Here is a 22,836-nt window from a genome sequence, read left to right as displayed (position 1 = left end):
GAAGCTGAAACTCCAATACTTTGGCCACCTGATGTGAAGAGCTGACTCATTTGAAAAGACCCTGATGCTGGGAAAGATTGAAGGCGAGAGGAGAAGGGGACGACAGAGGATGAGCTGGTTGGATGGCATCACTGACTCAACGGAGATGAGTTTGAGTAAACTCCGGGAGTTGGTGATGGACAGGGAGGCCTGTTGTGCTGCAGTCCATGGGGTCGCAAAGAGTCGGACACAACTGAGCAACTGAACTGAACTGAGTTCAAACTGCTTTCAAATGAAAGCACAACCCTATTCTTAGGGAATTCACATTGAGATTGGTGGGGGAGGTCAGGGAATATTTTACTTCCTCCTTAGGAGAGAAGTTACAGTGAAAGTGTATTTAATATGATGGTGGTATAAGGTTTATGTTGAAATTGGGGAAAACTGGAAGCAGAGAGGCAAGTTGGTTTAAAAAAGCTTACACATGCCTAGGCATACTGACCTGTTTTCAGACAGAAAGTCCCCCTACAAGAAGTATATAGTGTGTCTTATCTGAAAGGGCACGCTACAGAGGCATAGTCTACAGCTAACCCCTGACCACTGAAACATAATCATTCACAAAATAATGCTAGTGTTCATGGTTTCCATTAATTTCTTCTCATCTATTCACCAAATATTTATTAAGCATTTCCTGTATGACTGGCCCTCTTCAGGAACTGGTATCTAGAAGTCAGTAAAAGAGTCAAAGTCCCTGCCTTCATGGAGTGTATATTCTAGTGTCAGTTAGGCAACACTGAACGAGCACACGTATGAGAAGATGCCTGTCACATGGGAGGTAGGGTTCAGTAATCGTTGGTTACTGAGTTTGAACCTGAAGTTTGAGCTAAGTACCTACTCTTGGCAAGATATTTTTTGGGAGGTACCCCTTTGCAGATTGGATGGGCAGCGTGAGATTAACTCACAGGTTTTTTTAGATGCTACATAGAAATTCTGAGTCTTTTGTTCAGTCTTAGAGTAATTATGGTCATATATTCTATTGAATACAGCAAGTTGTCTGTTCTAAACCACTTTTGCTGCTGAAGATGAAATGTTGAAGCAGGTGCTATCCTGTACCAACAAAAGTGCTGTGGTCTCATCCTACTTGGATGGTTTTTGTTGGCTCCTTGAATTCCTGAAAAGGCTTATTGTTATCACTGATGATGCTTCACAGAAACCCTTTGTGTCTATTTAGCAGACTGCCTTGGCAAAAGCTATGTCAGTTCCTTTGTTAACTTTAAAAACAGTCAAAATGATATAAGGGACGAGAGGGATAAATAAAAGACTGGTAAGTGCACGCATGCACACATGTACATACATCTTTTAGGTCCATTTCTGAGGATTATCTGAAGTATGGTTTGCATGTAAAACCAGGAAAAAGCAGTACTGCATTCACACTTTCATTGTTTCAATCAGATATAACCTGTTACAGCAAACATTTTGAATGATTTTTTCTTTACTGGCTTCCCTTTGGCTTTACTTTTCAGGTGGGAGAAGCACTTTCACATTAAGAGCAAAACTAAGCCTTCTTGTACAAATTTTTTGCAAGAAGGCTACATTTTCTTATCTACTTTTTCTGAAAGCTGGAGTAGGATGTTAGGTGTGTTTACTGTTGTTGGAAGCCAAGATTTTATTTGACTTTAACATGAAATAAATAAACTCTAGCTTCTACAGAAACAGAAATGGTTGGAAGTGAGGGAGTTAGGACCTTACATTTTGCCTCCAGATAAAATGCTTTGCATTAAATTTGTGATTAGAATTCTAGGTTGAACAGATGATGTCATTTCTGCAATATGGTTTGGTGTGCGTCTGCTTTTTTTAGAACAAGCTCGGTGGATATTGAATTAGTTACATGGGTTTTTCTGGTCCTTTTGTAGATGTGAAGCCCTCCAATATGCTAGTAAACACGAGAGGACAAGTCAAGCTGTGTGATTTTGGAGTTAGCACTCAGGTAGGTCTCTTTTTCCTCCTGATCTGTTCTCGTTTCTGTAACATCTACTTCCTATTTTCATTCTCTCTCTGGATTGAAAAATCACCTAGCTGCCAGACAAACAGAACTCTGCATCTTCTTGTCGGCTGGGATTGTGTTATTCATTTTTAATCTCTGAGCGAGTTGCCTTCATCAGAATATGATTGTTCATTGTTTAATGACAGTAAAAACTGCTGATATTGTAATTACTACTTACGAATAGCAAACTTCATTGATATGCAGCTTTGATATGAAAGCGTTTTGGCCAGACAAAAGGGAGGGCAGAGTGGGAGCTGTGCCTGGGGAGCCCAACTGGCCCACAATAAAAATTAATATTGGGAGCAACAATGGTGGAGGGCCATTACAATGTGCAGCACAAATTTTAATTAATTTCCATTTTGGGCCTCCCCTGAGAACCCCAGTGATAGTGACCCATGAGCGTGCTGTGATGTTGATTTGAATTGCAGCCACCTTTACTCCCAGCCAAACACGAAGACCAAAGGGAAGGTCATCGTTGTATTATGAGTTGTCAAAGTCTGTTATCCCTCCAGCGTATTTAGTGTTCGCTTCATGCTGGTAACGCATGGGGCTTCATTCACATCTTGAGCCATCTGACTAAAAAATGAGAGTGTTCAAATTCTACTTCAAATTGACTTTTTATATCAGACGGGTTTGGGGTACTAAAGCGATAAGCATCCTGCTTAAGTGAATTGTTGAAGGTTATCTGCTATAAACTATAAAGCTGTGCTTGTTTAAATTGGAAATCACATTCAAAAGAAAAGAGATTTAATCATTTTTAATGCCTTTGTAGATAAATTTGTTCCCTTTTACATAATTTTTAGTTGATTTATAGAAATGATGATTGTAGGTTAAATGAGGAATAATTGCCCATTTTATTTCCACATTATCTTTATATTGTTCTAACAGACTGTTTTGTCTCATAGCTGGTGAATTCTATAGCCAAGACGTATGTTGGAACAAATGCTTATATGGCGGTAAGTAAACTTATGCAAAAATAACATTTAAAAGCAACATCTTTATGTACTTGGTAATGTACAGTTCTTGAATTAAATCCACAGCTTTAGCCTAACAGATCATAAATTATGAAGTCAATCCAGTCATGATTCAATTTTTAAGTCTTCCTAAAAGATGTTAGGGTTTATACAGGAGCTACCAACTTCTCTCACTTTGTTGACTTAACTGGTTGGTTCAAATATAAAATTGTTTTGAATGCAATCCTATAGGAAAATTGCATCTCACAGCACATTAGCTACTTTGCCTCATTGCTTATTTAATTAACCTTAAAGTATATCAAAATGTCAGTCAATAAGATCAACTGTTTTTTCCAGGAATAAGGATGCTGCCACACCAAATAAAAATTAAATTATTAATTAAAAATTAAATTATTACTTATGGGCCTCTGAATATAAGGATTTAACAGACATTTTACTATCAAACATTATGTCTGTCTTCTGTTTATTTGAGTTCATGTCTATTAAAAGGTAACTTATTAGTCCCTCTGAAACAAATTTACTAGGAATAAGAAGTAGAAGCATAGAATTATTTCAAATACCAATGTGGGTTTGACCTTTTTCTTTTGCCTGCCTTTTAATTAAGGGAAGTTATCTGTGTTCATAAAATCACTTTTATTTATTGGTTTCCACTTTCATTTCAAGAGTAGGGTGCTGCGGAACGACAAGCAGGAAACTTATTTAGTATTTTGGAGCAACGTTTTGTTTTTATATCTTAGATTTAGTTTTTTGATGAGGGTTCTAGATTTATTCAGGTAGTCAGTTTCACTCCAAGTAGTCTTTATATGAGTTAAACTAACTATGTATGGAACCTTGGATCTTATTCTCAGTGTTCTTTGTTCATATGTTACTTTGTTAAAAGAATGTTAATATGGATAGAACTCTGGATCTTACTCTCAGAACAATACAAAGCATTTTTTAAATTGAGATACCAAAACAGTTAATTTTTGCCTTGCATTGTTTTTAAAGAAAATTCATTATTTCTCATTTTTCTGGATAATGTGACAAAAAATTAATCTCTGAGTCATCACACCTAGTTTTTAATATTTATTTACCTAGCTGCATCAGGTCTTAGTTGCAATGCATGGGTTTTCCCCATGGCATGTGGGATCTTAGTTCCCCAACCAGGGATCAAACCTGCATCCCCTGCATTGGAAGGCAGATTCTTAACCACTGGACCACCAGAGAAGTCCCCATACCTGTTTTATATAAAACTTAATCACCCTCTTGGCTCTACCAGCTTAGCTGAGATTGGTGAGCCACCTTTATAATTAACAAAGCCATGCCAAATGCCATGTCAGTCTTTGAAAAAACATGGAACACTCTGATTTAAAACAAACAACTAATGAAATAACTTTTCCATTTTCCATCATGTTCTTAGTAGCATTAGCTCTAATAATTAAATTGTGGTATATTTGAATGTACAAATCCAGGTTACAGTTGTACTTCCCAGGTATGCATTAAAGAAATGACTTTTTTTTGCTTTTTGTGTATGGATGTATGTGATGCATCCATCTCTTAATTGAAAATGTGAAGATTAAAATTATGAAACATTAGCTCATATTGCAAAGCTAAAATTGCTTTGCTTCTTGGCCAAGGGAACTCTAGTTATCCACTTTCTAGTTGAAGCTGTAAAAAGTGTAAGCTACCTAGAAAGCAAAGGGTGTGATACACAGATGCTTGGCTCAATTCAACAGGGTCTTGTTGACCTTGACTTACCTAACTGCTGTGAGAACAGAGGTTGGGAGTTGGGGAAGGTGGAAGTAACATTTATTCTGACACAGATGTTAACCCCTGCCTGAGGTGTTGTGATGCTGTATTAGAGTGCTAGCAACTGAGGGACTGAGTGAGGAGTGTACAGAACCTCCCAGAATATGTCTTTCCACTTCTTATTAATAAGTATTTCAAAGTAAAAAATTTTAAGAAGCTTCATTGGAAGATGGCCACTCCCATTTATTTCTGGCAGAGTGGGATAGTTTTGACAGTTGCAGCAGAGAACATATGGCCCATAAAGTGAAAAATAACTGTCTGGCCCTTTGCAAGAAAAGTTTGCCAACCTTTGGTCTATGCCAGTAAAAGCTAATTCTGACACTGAGTACCTTTAATTAATCAACCTGTAATTACTGAGCGCCTTTCATGCAGTTAGCCAGGTATGGTGGCACCACTCTGTAATCCACATAAGATTTTAGCAAAATAGGAAACATGGCATTGTATGTGGCCATGTCATGTGTGACATAATAAAGGCTTCAGTTTTACCATGCATGCCTTTAGAGAATAAGAAGGCATATAATATACGAATTTGATGATTCAAATAGTATGTGAAAAGGGCACTTATAAAAGAGATCTCTTTGGGAGGATGAACAAAGACAGAATTAGAGGGTGGAGTGACATGAGTGGGGGCTGGAAGGTATAGAGTAGAGGACAAATAATAAATTGTGAGTATCTACAATTAGAGGTCATCTAATATAATGCACTCATTTTGCATCTATTTCTTTCACTTTATATTCATACCTGTTTCAGTACAGTGATAATAAAAACGATAGTAATAGTGAACACTTAATTAGAACCATGCACTAATCACCCTTTTCTTTACATATCAGTTCAGTTTAGTTGCTCAGTCGTGTCCAACTCCTTGCAACCCCAGGACTGCAGTGCACCAGGCTTTCCTGTCCATCACCAACTCCCGGAGCTTGCTCAAGCTTGTGTCCATTGAGTTGGTGATGCCATCCAATCATCTCATCCTCTGGTGTCCCCTTCTCCTGCCTTCAGTCTTTCCCAGCATCAGGGTCTTTTCCAATGAGTCAATTCTTCGCATCTGGTCGCCAAAGTATTGGAGCTTCAGCTTCAGCATCAGTCCTTCCAATGAATATTCAGGACTGATTTCCTTTAGGATTGACTGGTTGGATCTCCTTGCAGTCCAAGGGACTCTCAAGAGTCTTCTCCAACACCACAGTTCAAAAGCATCAATTCTTTTTCACTCAGCTTTCTTTATGGTCCAATTCTCGCATCCATACGTGACTGCTAGAAAATCCATAGGTTTGACTCTATGGACCTTTGTTGGCAAAGTAATGTCTCTGCTTTTTAATATACTGTCTAGATTGGTCATTTTTCTTCCAAGGAGCAAGTGTCTTTTAATTTCATGGCTTCAGTCACCATCTGCAGTGATTTTGGAGCCTAAGAAAAGAAAGTCTACCACTTTTTCCATTGTTTCCTCATCTATTTGCCATGAAGTGATGGGGCCAGATGCTACGATCTTAATTTTTTGATTGTTGAATTTTAAGCCAGCTTTTTCACTCTCCTCTTTCACCTTCATCAAGAGGCTCTTTAGTTCTGCTTCACTTTCTACCGTAAGTGTGGTGTCATCTGCATATCTGAGGTTATTGATATTTCTCCCAGCAATCTTGATTCCAGCTTGTGCTTCATTCAGCCCAGCATATTGCATGATGTACTCTAAATATGTTAAACAAACAGGGTGACAATATATAGCCTTGGTGTATTCCTTTCCCAGTTTTGAGGCAGTCTGTTGTTCCATGTCCGATTTTAATTGTTGCTTCTTTACCTGCATACACATTTCTCAGGATGCAGGTAAGATGGTCTGGTATTCCCATATCTTGAAGAATTTTCCACAGTTTGTTGTGATCCACAGAGTCAAAGGCTTTAACATAGTCAGTGAAGCAGAAGTAGGTATTTTTCTGGAATTCCCTTGCTTTTTCTATGATCCAGTGGATGTTGACAAGTTGATCTCTGGTTCCTCTGCCTTTTCTAAATCCAGCTTGAACATCTGGAAGTTCGTGGTTCACGTACTGTTGAAGCCAAGTTCGGAGGATTTTGAGCATTACTTTGCTAGAGTGTGAGATGACTGAACTCTTTAAATCCTCATAATCAACCCTATGAGGTAGATAAATATTGTTCTTTTACAGATGACAACACCGAGGGATAGTGAAGCTAAGTGACATAACCAATTTTATACAGCTAATAAGTAGCAGAGTGAGGAGTCAGACTTATGTAATCAGCTTCCAGGGACTGAACTCTTAACTGCTGTACCTCCCACTCTATCCAAATTATTTATATGTCTCTCCAAATCTAGATTAGTATATTCAGGGTTTATTCTGATTTATTCTCTATATCCAGTCCTTTATATGGTGCTAAGTGAATGAATCAGTTCATGAAACCTGCATTCCAAAAATGATTTGTTCACTAATTATATGCAGACGATTTAAGTTTTTGTATTATCTTACTTGTGTGATAAAGTATAGAAGACCCTCAGATGACTCAGATATAACCCACTAGACTGCTCAAATATTGACAAGAAAATAAATCAAAGAAATAGCCTTGCATGTGTGAACAGTCTCACTTTATTCTCCTATAATCTGAAATGTTAGGTATAAGAAAATGGTAATTAGGACAAAGATAGGGAAGCTTTTCTAAAATTATAAAGTCATTCAAACAAACAAGCAAATAAACAATAACAATTTATGGGCATGCTGAACAGTGGTCCTTGTAGGAGACTTGAAAGTCATCTGGTCCCACCTCCTCGATGGTCTAGAAAATGAAGTGGCATGTTCAGGTACACATTGCATCTTAGGGGCAGGTAGGTAATTAGGTTTAATGGATATTTTCATCCAAAGACAGAAACATTTTCAGCTATATTTTAACAGGATTTCTTCCAGAAGGATTACAAATGGAGTCCAGAAGGTTTTTGGGGTTTATATAAATCATTTCTTGAAAATTCTAATCACTAGAACTTTTACTCTTGTTTTAAAGATAGAAGTCTCTGAAACTTTAACCCACTATTGAGTCATTGTAATTTATTATAATTTTCTAAAATCAAATATAAAATTTTGACATTATTACTATGAATTCCTGAAGTTTTGAAATTAAGAAATCTTATCCAAATACTTGTTCTTTGGGATCAGAAAGTCAGTCTAAATAACTATTCCTATCTTCTGAACATTTTTTCCACCTGGACTCTTCCTATTCTTAGAAAGTATCTTTACCCAGATTATAACCTGTGCAGATTCCATGATCCGGCTTGGTTGGCCATGCTCATGCAGTGGTCGTAGTGATAGTGGTGATGACTGGAAGGAGGCCAGCATTTACTAAGCATCCCCGTGTGGCACATACTGAGTTGAGCACATTACATGGATTTATTTAGTCTTCAGACAACTCCATTAGGTATACATGTTGTCTTTATTTTACAGGTAAGGAAACCAAAGGTGAAGTAACTCTAGCCCAGAATCTCAGAGCTGGCCAAGTAGTGATGGTCAAGATTTAACTAGGATACCAGCTTCTAGTTTCTGGCAGTAGCACATTAGGTTATTTGGACCTACTCTTCTGCTGAAAAATGCTAATTAAAATACTTTTAAAAACCATCTCAAATGCACTGAAGAGCTAAAAAGACAACTGGGCACTCCCGGGATGGTTTTCAGAGGGAAACCTACAACAGAGGGGAAAACAGAATGTTAGAGTACCAAAGCTACTTATTCCTGAGGATATTTTCCTGTATTGCTGAGGATATTCACGTGTGTTGCAACTGTGAATGATAAGGGTCTCAGAGGAGATCTTGCCCATACTATGCTGGAAGCTTGAAGAGCCCCCTACCCCACCAAGTACAAAAGCAAACAAACAAACCAGAACCAAAGCTGCTCTTCCCCATCCCAGGAACAAAAGAGCAACAGGAAGAAAAAGGAGGGAAAGTTGTGGCCACAGATTATCCCTGGCACAAATTTGTACCCCGGATGTTTGTATATGTGACCTGAGTTAGAAAAGGAGCTTCATGTTGAGAATACTGTTTGAAGTAGACACATCAACCTGAGGCCTCAGAAAACCTCTGCGAAATATTTTTTTTCATGAACAAAAACTGTAAAGCAAAGAAAACCAGGCCCACAAAGAAACAGAGCAAACCAAAGAACCAGTAGGATAAAAGGTTGCAAACAGACTTTAGTTCACAAATTTTAAAAGTGACATAGTTGATTTAAGAAAGTCCCAAACAAAACTACTAGATAAAAATGAAAAACTCACTATTTGGTAGCATGTTGAAGACAAGAGAGAATTAGCGAACTGGAAGATAGATTGAGTTAGAGCAGTGTGACTGCAGGACCCTGCCTAACCTGAATGTTCTACCCACATAGTGATCTTGCCAGCTTAAAAAAAAAAAACAACCCATTGTTTATGATATTGAGATATATATATATATATATATTTTTTTTTTTTTAACATACTGTTGTTGTTTTTCAGTCGCTCAGTCATGTCCAACTTTTTGTGACCCCAGGCTTCCTTGTTCTTCACCATCTCCTAGAGCTTGCTCAAATTTGTGTCCATTAAGTCCGTGATGCCACCCAATTGTCCTCTGTTATTTCCTTCTCCTCCTGCCTTCATTCTTTCCCAACTTCAGGGTCTTTTCTAATGAGTCAGCTTTTGGCATCAGGTGGCCAACGTATTGGACTTATTGGAGCTTCAGCTTCAGCCTCAGTCCTTCCAATGAATATTCAGAATTGATTTCCTTTAGGATTGACTGGTTTGATCTCCTTGCAGTTATGACATACTAACCTAAAGTTTTGTGCATACTTTGTTAATTTTCTGAGTAGCCTAACCCTGAGCAGAAATTCCTTTATGGGAAGAAGTAAGGGATGGGATGTACCAGGTATCGTCCTGCTTTTGACAAGTAAACCCTAGGGTCTTGTGTTATGAGAGAATGTAAGTCGCTCAGTTGTGTCTGACTCTTTGCGATCCCATGGACTGTATGTAGCATGCCAGGCTCCTCTGTCCATGGAATTCTCCAGGCAAGAATACTGGAGTGGGAGATTCCCTTCTCCAGGGGATCTTCCCAACCCAGGAACTGAATCTAGGTCTCCTGCACTGCAGGCAGATTCTTTACTATCTGCGCCACCAGGGAAGCCTGTCTTTTGCTATAACTAGAGACAGTTCTGGAATGAGTTAACTAAATCTGGGTCCTAGGTTAATGCCCAGTCACAGCAGTAAGTGGAGGGGTGGAGTGTGCATGCCATCTTGGAGCAGTGCTCTTTTAAGATCCTCTGGCTTTTAAATCATCACTACTCCTTAGTGTTCTCATTAATGAGATGACTTGGGAGAATGGTATTGAAACATGTATAATATCATGTAAGAATCGAATTGCCAGTCTATGTCCGATGCAGGATATGGCATGCTTGGGGCTGGTACGCGAGGATGACCCAGAGAGATGTTGTGGGGAGGGGGGGTGGGAGGGGGGTTCAGGTTTGGGAATGCATGTACACCCGTGATGGATTCATGTCAATGTATGGCAAAACCAATACAGAATTGTAAAGTAAAATAAAAAATAAATTAATTAAAATAAATTTAAAAAAAAAAAAAAAGAACAGACCAGAGTTTTCCCTCTACACTTCAATGCAGAAGTGCTTCAGACAAGAGTCATAGTTTTCCTTTTATTAGGCTTTCCATACTGGTGACAAATGTCATGTCGGAAAGTAACCTAGCTTTTGCTTTTTAACTGAAAAATACTCATCACAGATCTCTCAGTAGTGCGGTACCTGGCTGTTGGCTTTGTTTTGCTTTGTTTTGTCTTGGAGGGAAGAGGACAGAGTGGGCCATCTTGGCTTCAAGTGTGAGAACAGATTTGGGTTGTGCAGTCTTAGGCCTCCAAGACCTGGCTCCATAAATTCAGAATGTATTGGGACTCATCTTGTAGCCAAGTTAGTTTCAGCAGCCTGGACACATTTTTCTAGTCCTTACTACTGTACGAATTCTTGAGGGCAGACCTGTGGAACTGGCTGCCTGCTATGTGCCAGGCATGGTACTGGCTGGATATGAGGTAAGAACCCTCCTTGCCTCTTAGAAACAGACTATCAACTGGATGGTTACAACTCAGTGCAATAAATTAATGTGAAAGATATGAAGAGCATTTTAAAGAAGTACAGAGGCAGAGATTCATAATTCAACCTGAGGAGTGGAAGAAGTTTTCACCTAAAAAGGGTGGCCCTTGAACAGGGCCCTAAGAAGGGCCCTTTCTGTACACCAAGCAGAGATGAGAAAGGCAGATCGTCCCCTCTGTAGGAAACAGAGACGTGTTTAGTGACTGGGGCCGAGTTTACTGAAGATTCACCCAGAGAAATAACTTGCTAAAATGAAGGTCTCCCAGAGCCACCTCCAGAGATTCTGATACTGGAAGTTCATTTGTAATAAGCACCTCGGGCAGTTCTATGATGATGAGTCCAAGGCTGTATTTTGAGAAATACTGACCAGGTCAAGACTAGTGTGTGGCTCTTCTGACTTATAGTTCGAAGGGGCCATTTGACACACAGAAAAGAACTTCGGTTTTGCAGTCAGACGTACATGGTTTGAATCCTGGCTGTGTACTTAAAATGGGCTTCCCTGGTGGCTCAGAGGTTAAAGTGTCTGCCTCCAATGTGGGAGACCCAGGTTCGATCTCTGGGTCAGGAAGATACCCTGGAGAAGGAAATGGTAACCCACTCCAGTATTCTTGCCTGGAGAATCCCATGGACAGAGGAGCCTGGCAGGCTATAGTCCACGAGGTCGAAAAGAGTCAGTCACGACTGAGCGACTTCACTTCACTTTGTGTACTTAAATAATACATTTAGTACTTAATCTATAACTCTACACTTTGGCAAGTTATTTAATCTTACTAAACCTCAGTTTTTACATCTGTAAAATGAGGGCAATAATACTTGTCAGGTTATATGAAGTATAGAGGATACAGAGTATCTAGCCCCGTGTCTGGGACAAACTAGGTGGTCATTCATTGGTAGCTATTATTATCCTTTCCCAGTAGGTACAAATTAAACCTCTCTGTGCCTATTTGCCTTATCTGTTAAATGGGGATGATGTATAGTGCCAGTCTAGTATGGATATTTATGAATCTGAAGTGAAATATGCATGAAAAGCACTTAGAACAATGCCTGGCACATGGAAATTCTTCAATAAATGCATGGAGTAATGACGTTGTTGTTGATGATGATGACGATGGCATTACTCCTATAACTGGCTGGCTGGTTCTGTATGGATGCTTCCTATTATGAATTGATCTCGCTAGAATTGGATAATGAGTTCATTCAGATATGACTGTGGAACTTGAAAAGTGATGGTAGCAGGAATTAGAATATTAAAAAAAAAAAGTATGAGGGGATTGGAATGACCATATCTGTTAGCGGCTTGGCAAAATGGTCACATGACTCTCGGCCCTTGGGAAGAATTATTCTTGGTAGGAAAGGTATTTTATAAATTAAATAAATAAAGGAAGGGAAGTAAGACAATCCATCCTGCTACCTCAGGGTAGGGCTTTATGCAATTTTATGAAAAATGGTCCCAGGAGAAGACAGTAAAGATACTGAGATAGCCTGGTAGGTGGGAGTGGGAAGTAGGTTACAAAGTTCGGGTCCCAACTAAGCCAACTCACCTGAGAGTATGTGGCCCACATCTTCCATACCCCTGGTGTATCCCCTGCTGGTGAGTGGTGAATGCCCATTTCTTCCATCTGCAGTGGACCAGACTCACCCTGACTCCAGTTACTACTAAGGGTGGCTCATGCAGGCTCTCGAAAGATGATGGCTATGGTGACTTCCAAGAATTCCAGGGATGGTACCAAGAACAGAGTATGGTACTGGGGGCCAAGAGGTATGGGTCATGATCCTAGCCCTGCCGTTACTAGCTCTGTAACCTTAAGCAGCCATTCCATCTCAGTGAGACCTCAGTTTCTCTTATTCATTTGTTGCTGTGTTCGTTCAGAAGACTTCTGTGAAATACCTTACTGAATGCCAAATCCTGGAGGGGTAGAGAAACTAGGCAGCAGCCACGTCAGTATGGAATTAGTCCTGTTGAACTAGAGAGTGTGCAGCTAATTGTTAGAACAAGTATTTTCTACATATCTTGAATGGAGGGCCAAGAGTCCCAAAAGGACCTTTCAAACTGTTCCCTGGTTTATATCAAAAAGAAGCCTGATAAATGGGATAAAATGTTGAGCAGTAGGTAAATCTGGGCAAAGGAAATATGGGTTTTCTTTGTACTAGTCTTAATCTTAAAATTTTCCTACAAGTTTAATATTGTACAAATAAAAAATTTTTAAATAGCAGAATTCCTAGTGATTCAGACCCATCTCTCAAAATGCAAATATGTGATAATATTATATAATATCCTATAATTTGTCACTCGACAGCTAAGACCACTGGATTTCGTTTGAGTTCAAGTCTCAGCTCATTTACTAGTTTAGGACTTTGCCTTACATCTCACGAATGTGAGCCTTCATTTTCTTCATCTTAAAGATAACAAAGTTTCCCTCACAGGATCTTTTTGAGGATTCAATAAGATTATATCTAATATATCTGTATTGCCTATACAATTTCTATGGATTATCTGTATAATACACATACATATAAAATTGTTTTTCTGTTTCTAATGTGCTGTGCAGATATTGGTGACTCTGCCTTAGCTGAGCTCACTTGAGCATATGTGTTTCCTGGAGTAGCTTACATCAACTCACAAGCTCCCTTCTGCTTTCTTTCAGCCTGAAAGAATTTCAGGGGAGCAGTATGGAATTCATTCTGATGTCTGGAGCTTAGGAATCTCTTTCATGGAGGTATGTTGATTGCAAATAGATGTTCTTATGTATATCTGTACCGATATATTGTATTAGGAGAAATGAAGATTTGGAAAAAAAAATTAAACTTCCAGTGTGTTATGTGTATATATAAACAGAGGTTAACTCAGTAGTACTTATTTTGATACCCTTACATGACTGTTCTAAAGTGCTTTTTCTCACAGATCACCTGTGTAAAACTTAGCTGGAGTGCTTCTTAAGAATACAGGTTCCTGGACTCCCATCAAAAGACCAGTTAAATACACATCTCTAAGAATTAGCATTATTAACATGCTCCCATTGTGATCCTTATGCACATTAAATGTGGAGAACCTAGAAAGTCCAGAAAAAGTATGTGTGATCGCAGCCTTGTTGGAAGGCATATATGACTTCTAGAGGTGATTACCTTATTAAAGAGTACAGCCCTACTCATTTGGATGTATAATTTCTATATGTTTGCATAGAAAGAAAAAAACCACCTTATTCCAGTTAGAATCATATCACGTGTTTCAGGACAGAGTATGAAATGATTTGAAGGAGGATAGGTATATGTATGTAGCACAGTTTTAATGTATTTACTCTTTACATCTGTATTTAGAATGGACTTTATTTTAGTATGCTACATGTATCCCCACTAGAACTTTGTGCTAGGGTTTCTGTACAGTGATTGTTGATCTATAAGGAAATGCATAGAATCTGTATTAGATGGAGACCTGGCTCAGTGTGAATTACAGCAGTATAGCACCTAGATATCCACCAGTGTTTCAAGTGATGTATCTTACACGCATTGATTCAGATAAAAGAGAACTCTTTAAAAAAGTAAGAAGAACTCCTTAAATAAGATCATGGATAGAGTTGCAATCACAGTTCCATCACTTTTTTTTTTTTTTTTTTTTGTCAAATGCTTTTTGTGTGATTTTCGCAATGCATGAATGCAGTTGAATTTCTAAGGAGATATCTTCAGAGTCAATTCACCTGCACTATAGCAAGAAAGCAAAAATATTCAGTGTTTATTGAACCATATTTTTCTGCTTCTTCATGAAAGGGGCTCTAAGAGGAAATACAGTTTATATGCAACAGCTGAGAGATTGGCAGTGCTGGTGGACAGATGCTCAGAACTGAGTCTCCCAACAGAATCCTGAAGGGCGTGTCCAGTTAGCCTGTTTCAGGGGAAACTAGTACCTTTGATTAGTAGCGCTCAGCTCTAGCTGTTATATAATTACCCTTTGTATATTTTAAATCATTGTCATTGAGTATATTTGATAAAAGACCAGATATAGTGTGGAACATTTGAGAAGTTGCATGGTATAAAGAGTCCTAAACTGGGAATGAAAGACCTGGGTTGCAGTTCTAGCTTTGCTCCTGGTTTTCTGGGTGGCCCTATGCAAGCCCCTGTGCTTAACTTTGGGCCTCAGTTTCTTCTTCTGTTAAATAATGATCTCTAAGCTCCTTTCCAAACTAACATTTTATGACTCTAAGCAGTCTGCTCTTGCCTTTCTTTAACTTTCTGCAACAAGTCTAGAATTGTGTGACTTAAAAACATGCAGAGGCATAGCAATCCTGTCAGACGGGGTAACTAACGGATCTGAGGTTTAGAGCACACCACTCCTTTCTTTCATGTTCATTTCCTCGTTCCATGTACTGAGCCCCTGCTGCGTCCAGTAGGTAGATAATGGGGCTATAGTAATGAAGGACACTCTATCCTTGACTCTTGAGAAGCTGCGTTGGGTGAGGGGGGTGGAGTGCTCGGGACAGGAAACAGAAGGATAACTGAGTATAAAACTTGTCAGGTGGTGGTAAGTCCTATGGGGAAAAATGAAGTGGAGTCCTCCTTTCCGATAAAACAGCCTTTGAGCTGAGACTTGAATGGTATGAAAAGAGGGGCCCATCAGGCAACAGCAAATAATACGAGAGACCTGGGTTACTTGAGTGGAGTGGCAAGGAAAAAATGGGGGAAAACACATTCAGAGTGGCAGCTAGGGGCGACATCATATACAACCTTGGAAGCCATGGTCAGAATTTTAGATGTTACTCTGAGACTAAATTATCTGAAATATGTTTTCACAGATAGCTGGGTGCTCTATGGAGCACAGAATATAGAGGGACAATCATGGAAACAGGGAGACTAGTTAAGATAGGTAGGTAGATAGATACTTAATAAATAGAACATATTTATGTTGCATATTGAAATATATGTCTGCCAGCATTTTGCTGAGTGCTCAGGATACAAAGATTAATAAAAAGAGACTCTGTTGTATAGGAAGGGAGATTGCCATTGACGTATTTGGGATTTTGTTGATCATGTTCATTTATCCTGGAGGTAAACGTTAAATAGTCTCTAGAAGACTGAAGAAAACAGACTCGTTGAATTTATCAGATTACGGTGTAAGGAACTGTGTGAAAAAGTGTCAACAGTGAGTGTGAGACACTTGGAGGCCTGAAGGAGTGCCTTGGCTCATGCGATAAAGTGGGGAGTAGAAAAGGACCCCTGGTCAAGAGTGAGGGCTGAAAAGAATTCAGTGTTTTACCGCTCCCTGTGTTTTAAAGTAGAGGCTGAGGAGCCAGATGTTAGAAGGAGGAAGAGATGGCCTCAGAGGATGTAAAGTGCAGTGTGATTATGGTCATCACGAAGAGTGGTTGAGCGCCTCTGTGTGTGGGATACTTAACTAAATGCTTTTGAAAGGAACTATGTGATCATAGTCTCTCTATTCTGGGAGCTTATGACCCAGAGATAGGCGAGGGAGAACAACTGACCAAACACAGGTAAGGAATTAAGTTTTTAGAGAGAAGAGTAAGGCCCTGGCGTGTGTTTTATGGGCTTCCCTGGTGGCTCAGTGATAAAGAATCCACCTGCCGATGCAGAAGAGGCAGATTCGGTCCCTGGGTCGGGAAGATCTCCTGGAGGAGGAAGTGACCACCCACTCCAGTATTCTTGCCTGGGAAATCCCATGGACAGAGGAACCTGGCAGGCTGCAGTCCATGGGGTCACAAAACAGTTGGGCCACGACTTAGCGACCAAACAGCAACAGTGTGTATTATACCAGATTCGTTTGGGGTACAAAAATATGTGCTGTGAAATAGGAGTTGAAGCTTTGAGTCCATAGATGACAAACTGTGTGTGAGTCAATAAGGAAGGGAACCCCAAGGTTCTTTTTTTTTTTTAAGGAGCAGATGTGATAAGAACATTACCTGAAGGGCTTGGGAAGTCAGCCCAACAAAGGCACTTAAGGACCAATTTCTTTGTTTTCATCACGGTGTGCTAGGAATAGATGTGGTAAATCCTTTTCAGAATCACTGTAAATGGAGAAAAGTATGAATCTCAATAGCATTTTAAAATTCTGAGTAGAAAATTGTGTCCTGAAACATAGTTAACATCTTCAAAGAGTAATTGCTTCTCTTCTGATTATCCTCATCTTTAAAAACAAGGTTCCCTTCCTAGACATGCACTGTAGAGAGCAGACACTTTCATTCATTCAATAATCATTGTTTAAGCACTTACCATGTAGTGAACCTTGAAGAGTGGAGCACACTAAGATGAGGAAGGCCTGCCTGTGATAGAGAAGACAGACACTTAAAGCCCAGAGCAGTGTGACAATCATTAGTGAAAATGAAGTACTCTGAGCCACAAAGGTTCAGCCGAGGAGAGCAAGACAGGTTTCTCAAAGGAGCTGACAATTGAGCTTGGTTGTCTTAAAGGGAGTTGCCCCTTGGAGAAAGAAGGAAGAGATGGAGGAGCCCTTCCCCATCCCCCAGCACACTCTAAGATGGGATCTTTGTAAACCTTTCAGGAGAGAGCAGATGTCCAAGTATGCAGGGTCTACCTACTTGTGTGGATACCTTCCTCAAAATGTTTTGAGTCAATCAGTTTATTCTCCTAGAGTACCAGGTGGTAAAGAAACAATGGGGGAGGACTCCCCTGGCGGTGCAGTGGATAAGAATCCACCTGCCAGTGCAGGAGACATGGGTTTGATCCCTGGGTTTGGAAAGATTCCACACACCGCAGAGCAGCTAAGCCCATGTGCCACAGCTTCTGAGCCCGTGCAACCTAGAGCCCAGACGCCACAGCCACGGAGCCCTGCGCTGAGACTCCTGAAGCCTGTGCACCTGGAGCCTGTGCTTCACAGCAAGAGAGGCCACCACAATGAGAAGCCACGAAGAGTGGTCCCTGCTCACCACAACTAGAGAATGCCCATGCAAAGCAGCAAAGACCCAGCACAACCAAAAATAAATAAACTAAAATTTAAAAAGCTGTGATGGGATGAGAATGTGGGAAACTGAGCAAAGGACTTTTCCTGAAATTTCACAAGAACCAAATAGAGACAAGATGGGATCAAGAGTTTTCTTTCCCTTCTACTTCTTCCTAGCACCCTCCCACAAATTCCATAAGATCCCAGAGGCTTTTGGTGATTCAGGAGTCAAAAGCCTGCCTTCACTGCTTTAAACTCCTAAAGTACAGGCTCACCCTTGCCTGCCTTCTTCATACTGCCCTTCCCTTGTTAACGTACTGTCACAGTCCCCATGGGGAGTCATAACAAGGCCTCTCCCCACACTCTTCCACAAAAGATGATGCCACATGCCACTAAAATGTGCCATTTAAAAAGTCACAGGTACATTTGTGCCATAAGCACAAAATCTTTAATATCAGACTGTCTTTTATCCAGCAACAACACTGCCCCCATCTTCTCTCAGTTCAGTATCCCTCTTTCTGTGAGATAAATGGGTCTTCTCCAGGATTTTGTTAGCCATATATAATATTTGGAGTTGGCTGAAGTAAGATAAAGGATGAAAGTTATCCTTAAGAAGGGAAAAAATGAGATTATTCAGCTTGACTAGAGCATGGTGGTTTTATTAAGATATGAAGATTTCAGCCCCTTTCTGTGTTTTTTGTTTATGATTTTCAACTCAGACCTTAAAATGTGTTGTAGCTCTCCTTATGTGAATTATAGAACAAAATAAATGTCATTGCCATCTAAGGGGTTTATAATGGGGAAAAGAACCCATATGGAATTAACTGCTCTTCTTCCTTGAGCCTTTATGACAACAATCAGCGTGAAAATGAAAAAAAAAAAAAAAAGAAGAAGAAGTGAGACCACTAACAAGCATACAAAATGTCTAAACTAGGACAAGCTGGGAAGATTGATCCTGCTCTAGAATACTTGTTTGACTCTCGTAGAGAGATCCCACCGATTCAGTTGACCGGGTGATTTTTAGGACTGTTCACCCTTCTTGCTACTCTTTAAATACTTCAGGGCTACACTTTAAAATGAAAAAGAGTGTGTACACAGTAAGAACTGATGGCCTTCATTCCTAGGGGCAGGGAGCGCCTAAAACACTTTAGGGCAGGGTTTCTTCGTTTCAGTGCTTCTCTCTTCTCCCACGGAACAAATGGCTTGAGAGTCCCACGGTTCTTCCTCACTAATGAGTTACCCCAATCGTACTCTTTTTTCTTAATTTATTTATTTTAATTGGGGGCTAATTACTTTACAATATTGTGATGGTTTTTGCCATACATTGACTTGAATCAGCCATGGATGTACATGTGTTCCCCATCCTGAATCCCCTGTCCCACCATTCATACCCTTGTGTCACTCAAATCACAACACAGATCTGTAGGAGGGAAGTAAGCAGTCATATTTGGAAAAGCTGGATTTTTCAGCTGGTCTTAATTGGGTCAAAAAATGAGTCAGCACACGCCCTCCTCTATCCTCGCATTTTTAGCGCCCAGAACGATGCACACACATCTAAAAAAGGCTCCAGGTCAGTCGTCAGGGTTCTTCCTTTCACTGAGTATGCTATCCAAGTACGTTTCTGGTTTGTGATTCTCTTTGGCGGCTATTATAAACTTACTAAGGTCGGTGGTGAGTAATCTGACAGGCTTTTCTGTAGGAGTCAGACTGCAAGCCCCGTCTTTAGCACCTGCATTTTGCTCTTTTCACTTGGATCCTCCTTGCTCTTTCTGCCTTTGTTCACCTCCTCTCTCCAGCAGCCTCTTGAGTCCAAAGCACAGAACAGTCTGGCTCAATGTGCTTGGTTAATTGGAGTGTCATCCCGTCCTCTGAGACCCCTCTTCAGCATGATCACTGTTTTACTGAAGTGGTCTGAATGATGTGTTAAATGATGAAAGCAAGGTCCCTGGCTTAGAAAAATGTCTCTAGATAGGTGAAGAGCACATTCAGAGAGTCACACGAGGTCATTGTCATCAAAGTAGCACCGTCTTCTGAAGATTTGATGGGTTGTATTGTTCTGACAGAGTTAGAGTTTTTCTTGTGAGCTTCAAAATCACTTTAACCATGTTAAAAATATTCAAGGAGCACTATGCCATTCACTCTATGTGGAGTATCCTTTTCTTCTCCCCAAGATACAATTTAAATACCCATCCTTTATGACACCAACTCGTCTCTCCAGCTGAAGGTAATTTCTTCTGACCTTCATCTGCATCTTCCTTGCGGCATGTGCATTTTTCACTTTGTATTATATTAATTTATTGCTATGTCATAGATCCTTATGACAGAATTTAAATCCAATTCTCTTGTAATCTCCTGCCCTCTCTAGCACAGTTTCACTGCCTTAGTGGTTACTCAGGACATCTTTGGGGCTCAATTTTTTCTTACTTTTGTAACGATTTCAAAGTAGTTTCTGAAAATAAAGATGAGAGTTAAAGTTTGATGAAGTCATTAACGTAAGCACTCACGAACATTTGCTGAATGGATCACAAGTGTTTTGAGTGTGAAGACGAGTTTTGACTCAGACCTAGATTCAAATTCCACTTCAGCCAGTATAAACTATAGATCCTAGGGTAAATCATTTAATCTCTTGGGGCCTTTAGATGGAAGCTCCATTTCAGAGCTTGTGAAAAGGTCACAATGAGAAAATTAAGCTATTATCCCTTCTCTTTAAGAGGAATTACCTTTTGAAATGTTCACATATGGGTTCAAAAAGCCTACAAATTAGGGTTAAGGGCTTTCCTGGTGGCTCAGATGGTAAAGAATGTGCTTGCAATGTGGGATACCCAGGTTCTATCCCTGGGTCGGGAAGATCCCCTGGAGAAGAGAATGGCTACCCACTCCAGTATTCTTGCTTGGAGAATTCCATAGACAGAGGAGCCTGGCATTGAAGCACATGCGTTATCTTCCACTCTCACCTCAAACTCCACTGAAAACAGTCATAAAGAAATTTTTTTAAAGCGTTATTAGCATGCAGAAAGGGAAAGGAGACAACAGCAACCAAATTTTGGGTGTGGGAAAGCAGATGGCCAACAGTAAAGAGCTTAAGGGAACCGAGAATGCTGTAGCCTGAAGCCAGCAGTAAAGAAAAAAGAAGCCCCTGACTTACTTTAAGCCACTGAGGACGCTCAGGAATTGGTGGCACCAGGTATCTGAAGCTAAGAGTGGAAGTGAGGCCAGGGAAGAGAATTGTTTTAGTCTGTCTGAGAAATGGTTAAGCTGTTCGACAAATAGTTACACTGTCTGACTCAGCGATTCTTTCCTTAACTCAGTCACTCTCCTAAACCCTAATACACAAGAGGAGTTTGTGTAAGGAGTCTGTTAGGAGAGGAGTAAGTAGAGGAATTTCTCTGAGAATAAAATAAGTGATACTTGGCACTGTAGGAGGCCGAGTCTCATTCCTGATGCAGAGGCATTAAATGAAAGTTTAGCTTCTAAATGTGGAGACTCCCAGCCGTCCTACCACACCCTGTTTCTGGGACAGTGGCAGCCAAGATTACCTTTCAGGTAGAATATTGGAAGAGACCTTCTCGAGGAAAATGTGACCAAGGGGTCTTAAAGATCCAGGCACTGGGAGTTTCCTATGGAAACAGTCCAGCTAAATGGCATTACCTAAGCCTACAGGCTCGATCCATAAAATGCAGTTTCAGTCAGAATTTACTCTTAGCAAAACATTTGAGGAAGGATTTTAAGGTAAGAACAGACCTAAAATAACTAAAAAAGAAAAAAACTTGCAGAACTTAAAAACTGCAGAGGAGAAACATTCAAATGAGTTAGATAATATTCTGAGGGATAGGAGAAATTATGGCATCCAGGAAAAAACAACAGGCTGCAGTAACAAAGGAACTTTCAGATAACAACAGAAAATCAGAGAGAATTGAAAATTAGAGAAAATTAGGCAATCTGACATGAAAAACAGGTTTCAGGAAGAAGGAACAGAAAACAAAGGGGAGGAAATCGTCAAAATAAATATTTTGATTTTAATTTTATAATGTGAAAGAAATATTTATATGTCATTTGAGATGGGCTTCTTCTTAATATTCCACAGGAGGAAAAAAAAGCCCTAACTTTTAAAAAAATGACATATGTCAGTGCTTTCACCCAGAGAAAGTAAATTTTTGTCAGAGAATCATAAATTATTGAATTCCCTGTAGACATCTATAATAGAATTTTCCCAAGGGAAATTTAGCATAAAATGTACAAATAGTTTATTGTAACTACCTTGTCTTGTGGAATTCTGAAAAGCTGTTAACACATCTAATTTTTAAAATTTTGCCTTTATCCATACTGTTAAATGGATATCAGATAAGTCTCCTTAGATATCAAGAGAACAAACTTGATTTTCTATGTTTATGAGCAAACACATGAAGTATATTGAGCTATGTGAAGTGAAAATAAAAAGTATTGAAAAAGTGACATGGATCACTCCACCCAGTACCGTTGACAGAAGTTTCTGGAGAAGTGTGGTGAAGAGTGTGTTGTTTTCTTTCTCTGATATATTTTCAGATATTAAGGCTATCATCCTCACTCTCGAACTGTTAAGAGTTCACATTTTGCATTAACCAGAAATGCTGGCATCACCACTTATAATCAGTGTTATCTTGGCCAAGTCGTTTTGTTACTCCAAGTATTAGTCTCTTCTTATCTGTGGAATAAAGATAGCATTCGTATTAATAAACATTAATAAATATCATTAATAAAATAATAATTGATATAACATCAATGCATTATTAGTATAATATTAATATAATATTAATGTATAATTAATATAACATTAATTAATTTACATTTATATATATTAATATAACAATAAATTTTTATTGAACACTTCTTATGTGCCAAATACTTTACTGGGTGCTGGGGACACATTGATGAATAAAACAGGCATGTTCCCTTTCCTTGTTGAACCTACAATTAATTGGGAGACAGGTGATAAACAATAGTAATAAACATATATATATTTTTTTTTAATTTTATCTTTACTTTATTTTACTTTACAATACTGTATTGGTTTTG

General features: G+C 39.4%; 1 protein-coding gene across 3 annotated transcripts in view; it reads left to right on the top strand.

The window, feature by feature from the left end:
- Positions 1 to 22,836, top strand: part of LOC120852514 (dual specificity mitogen-activated protein kinase kinase 5) — a 263,024-nt gene that overhangs the window by 139,462 nt on the left and 100,726 nt on the right. For all 3 annotated transcript variants that reach the window (XM_040225792.1, XM_040225791.1, XM_040225793.1), the window contains 3 exons: positions 1,890 to 1,963; positions 2,926 to 2,976; positions 13,526 to 13,597. In XM_040225792.1, the coding sequence (XP_040081726.1) occupies positions 1,890 to 1,963; positions 2,926 to 2,976; positions 13,526 to 13,597 (197 nt within the window). The remainder of the gene's footprint in view (positions 1 to 1,889; positions 1,964 to 2,925; positions 2,977 to 13,525; positions 13,598 to 22,836) is intronic.

This window comes from Oryx dammah, unplaced genomic scaffold, assembly GCF_014754425.2.
Source record: "Oryx dammah isolate SB20612 unplaced genomic scaffold, SCBI_Odam_1.1 HiC_scaffold_26, whole genome shotgun sequence".
NCBI lineage: Eukaryota > Metazoa > Chordata > Mammalia > Artiodactyla > Bovidae > Oryx > Oryx dammah.
Note: the sequence above shows the minus strand (reverse complement) of the source record. Positions and strands in the feature narration are given on the sequence as shown.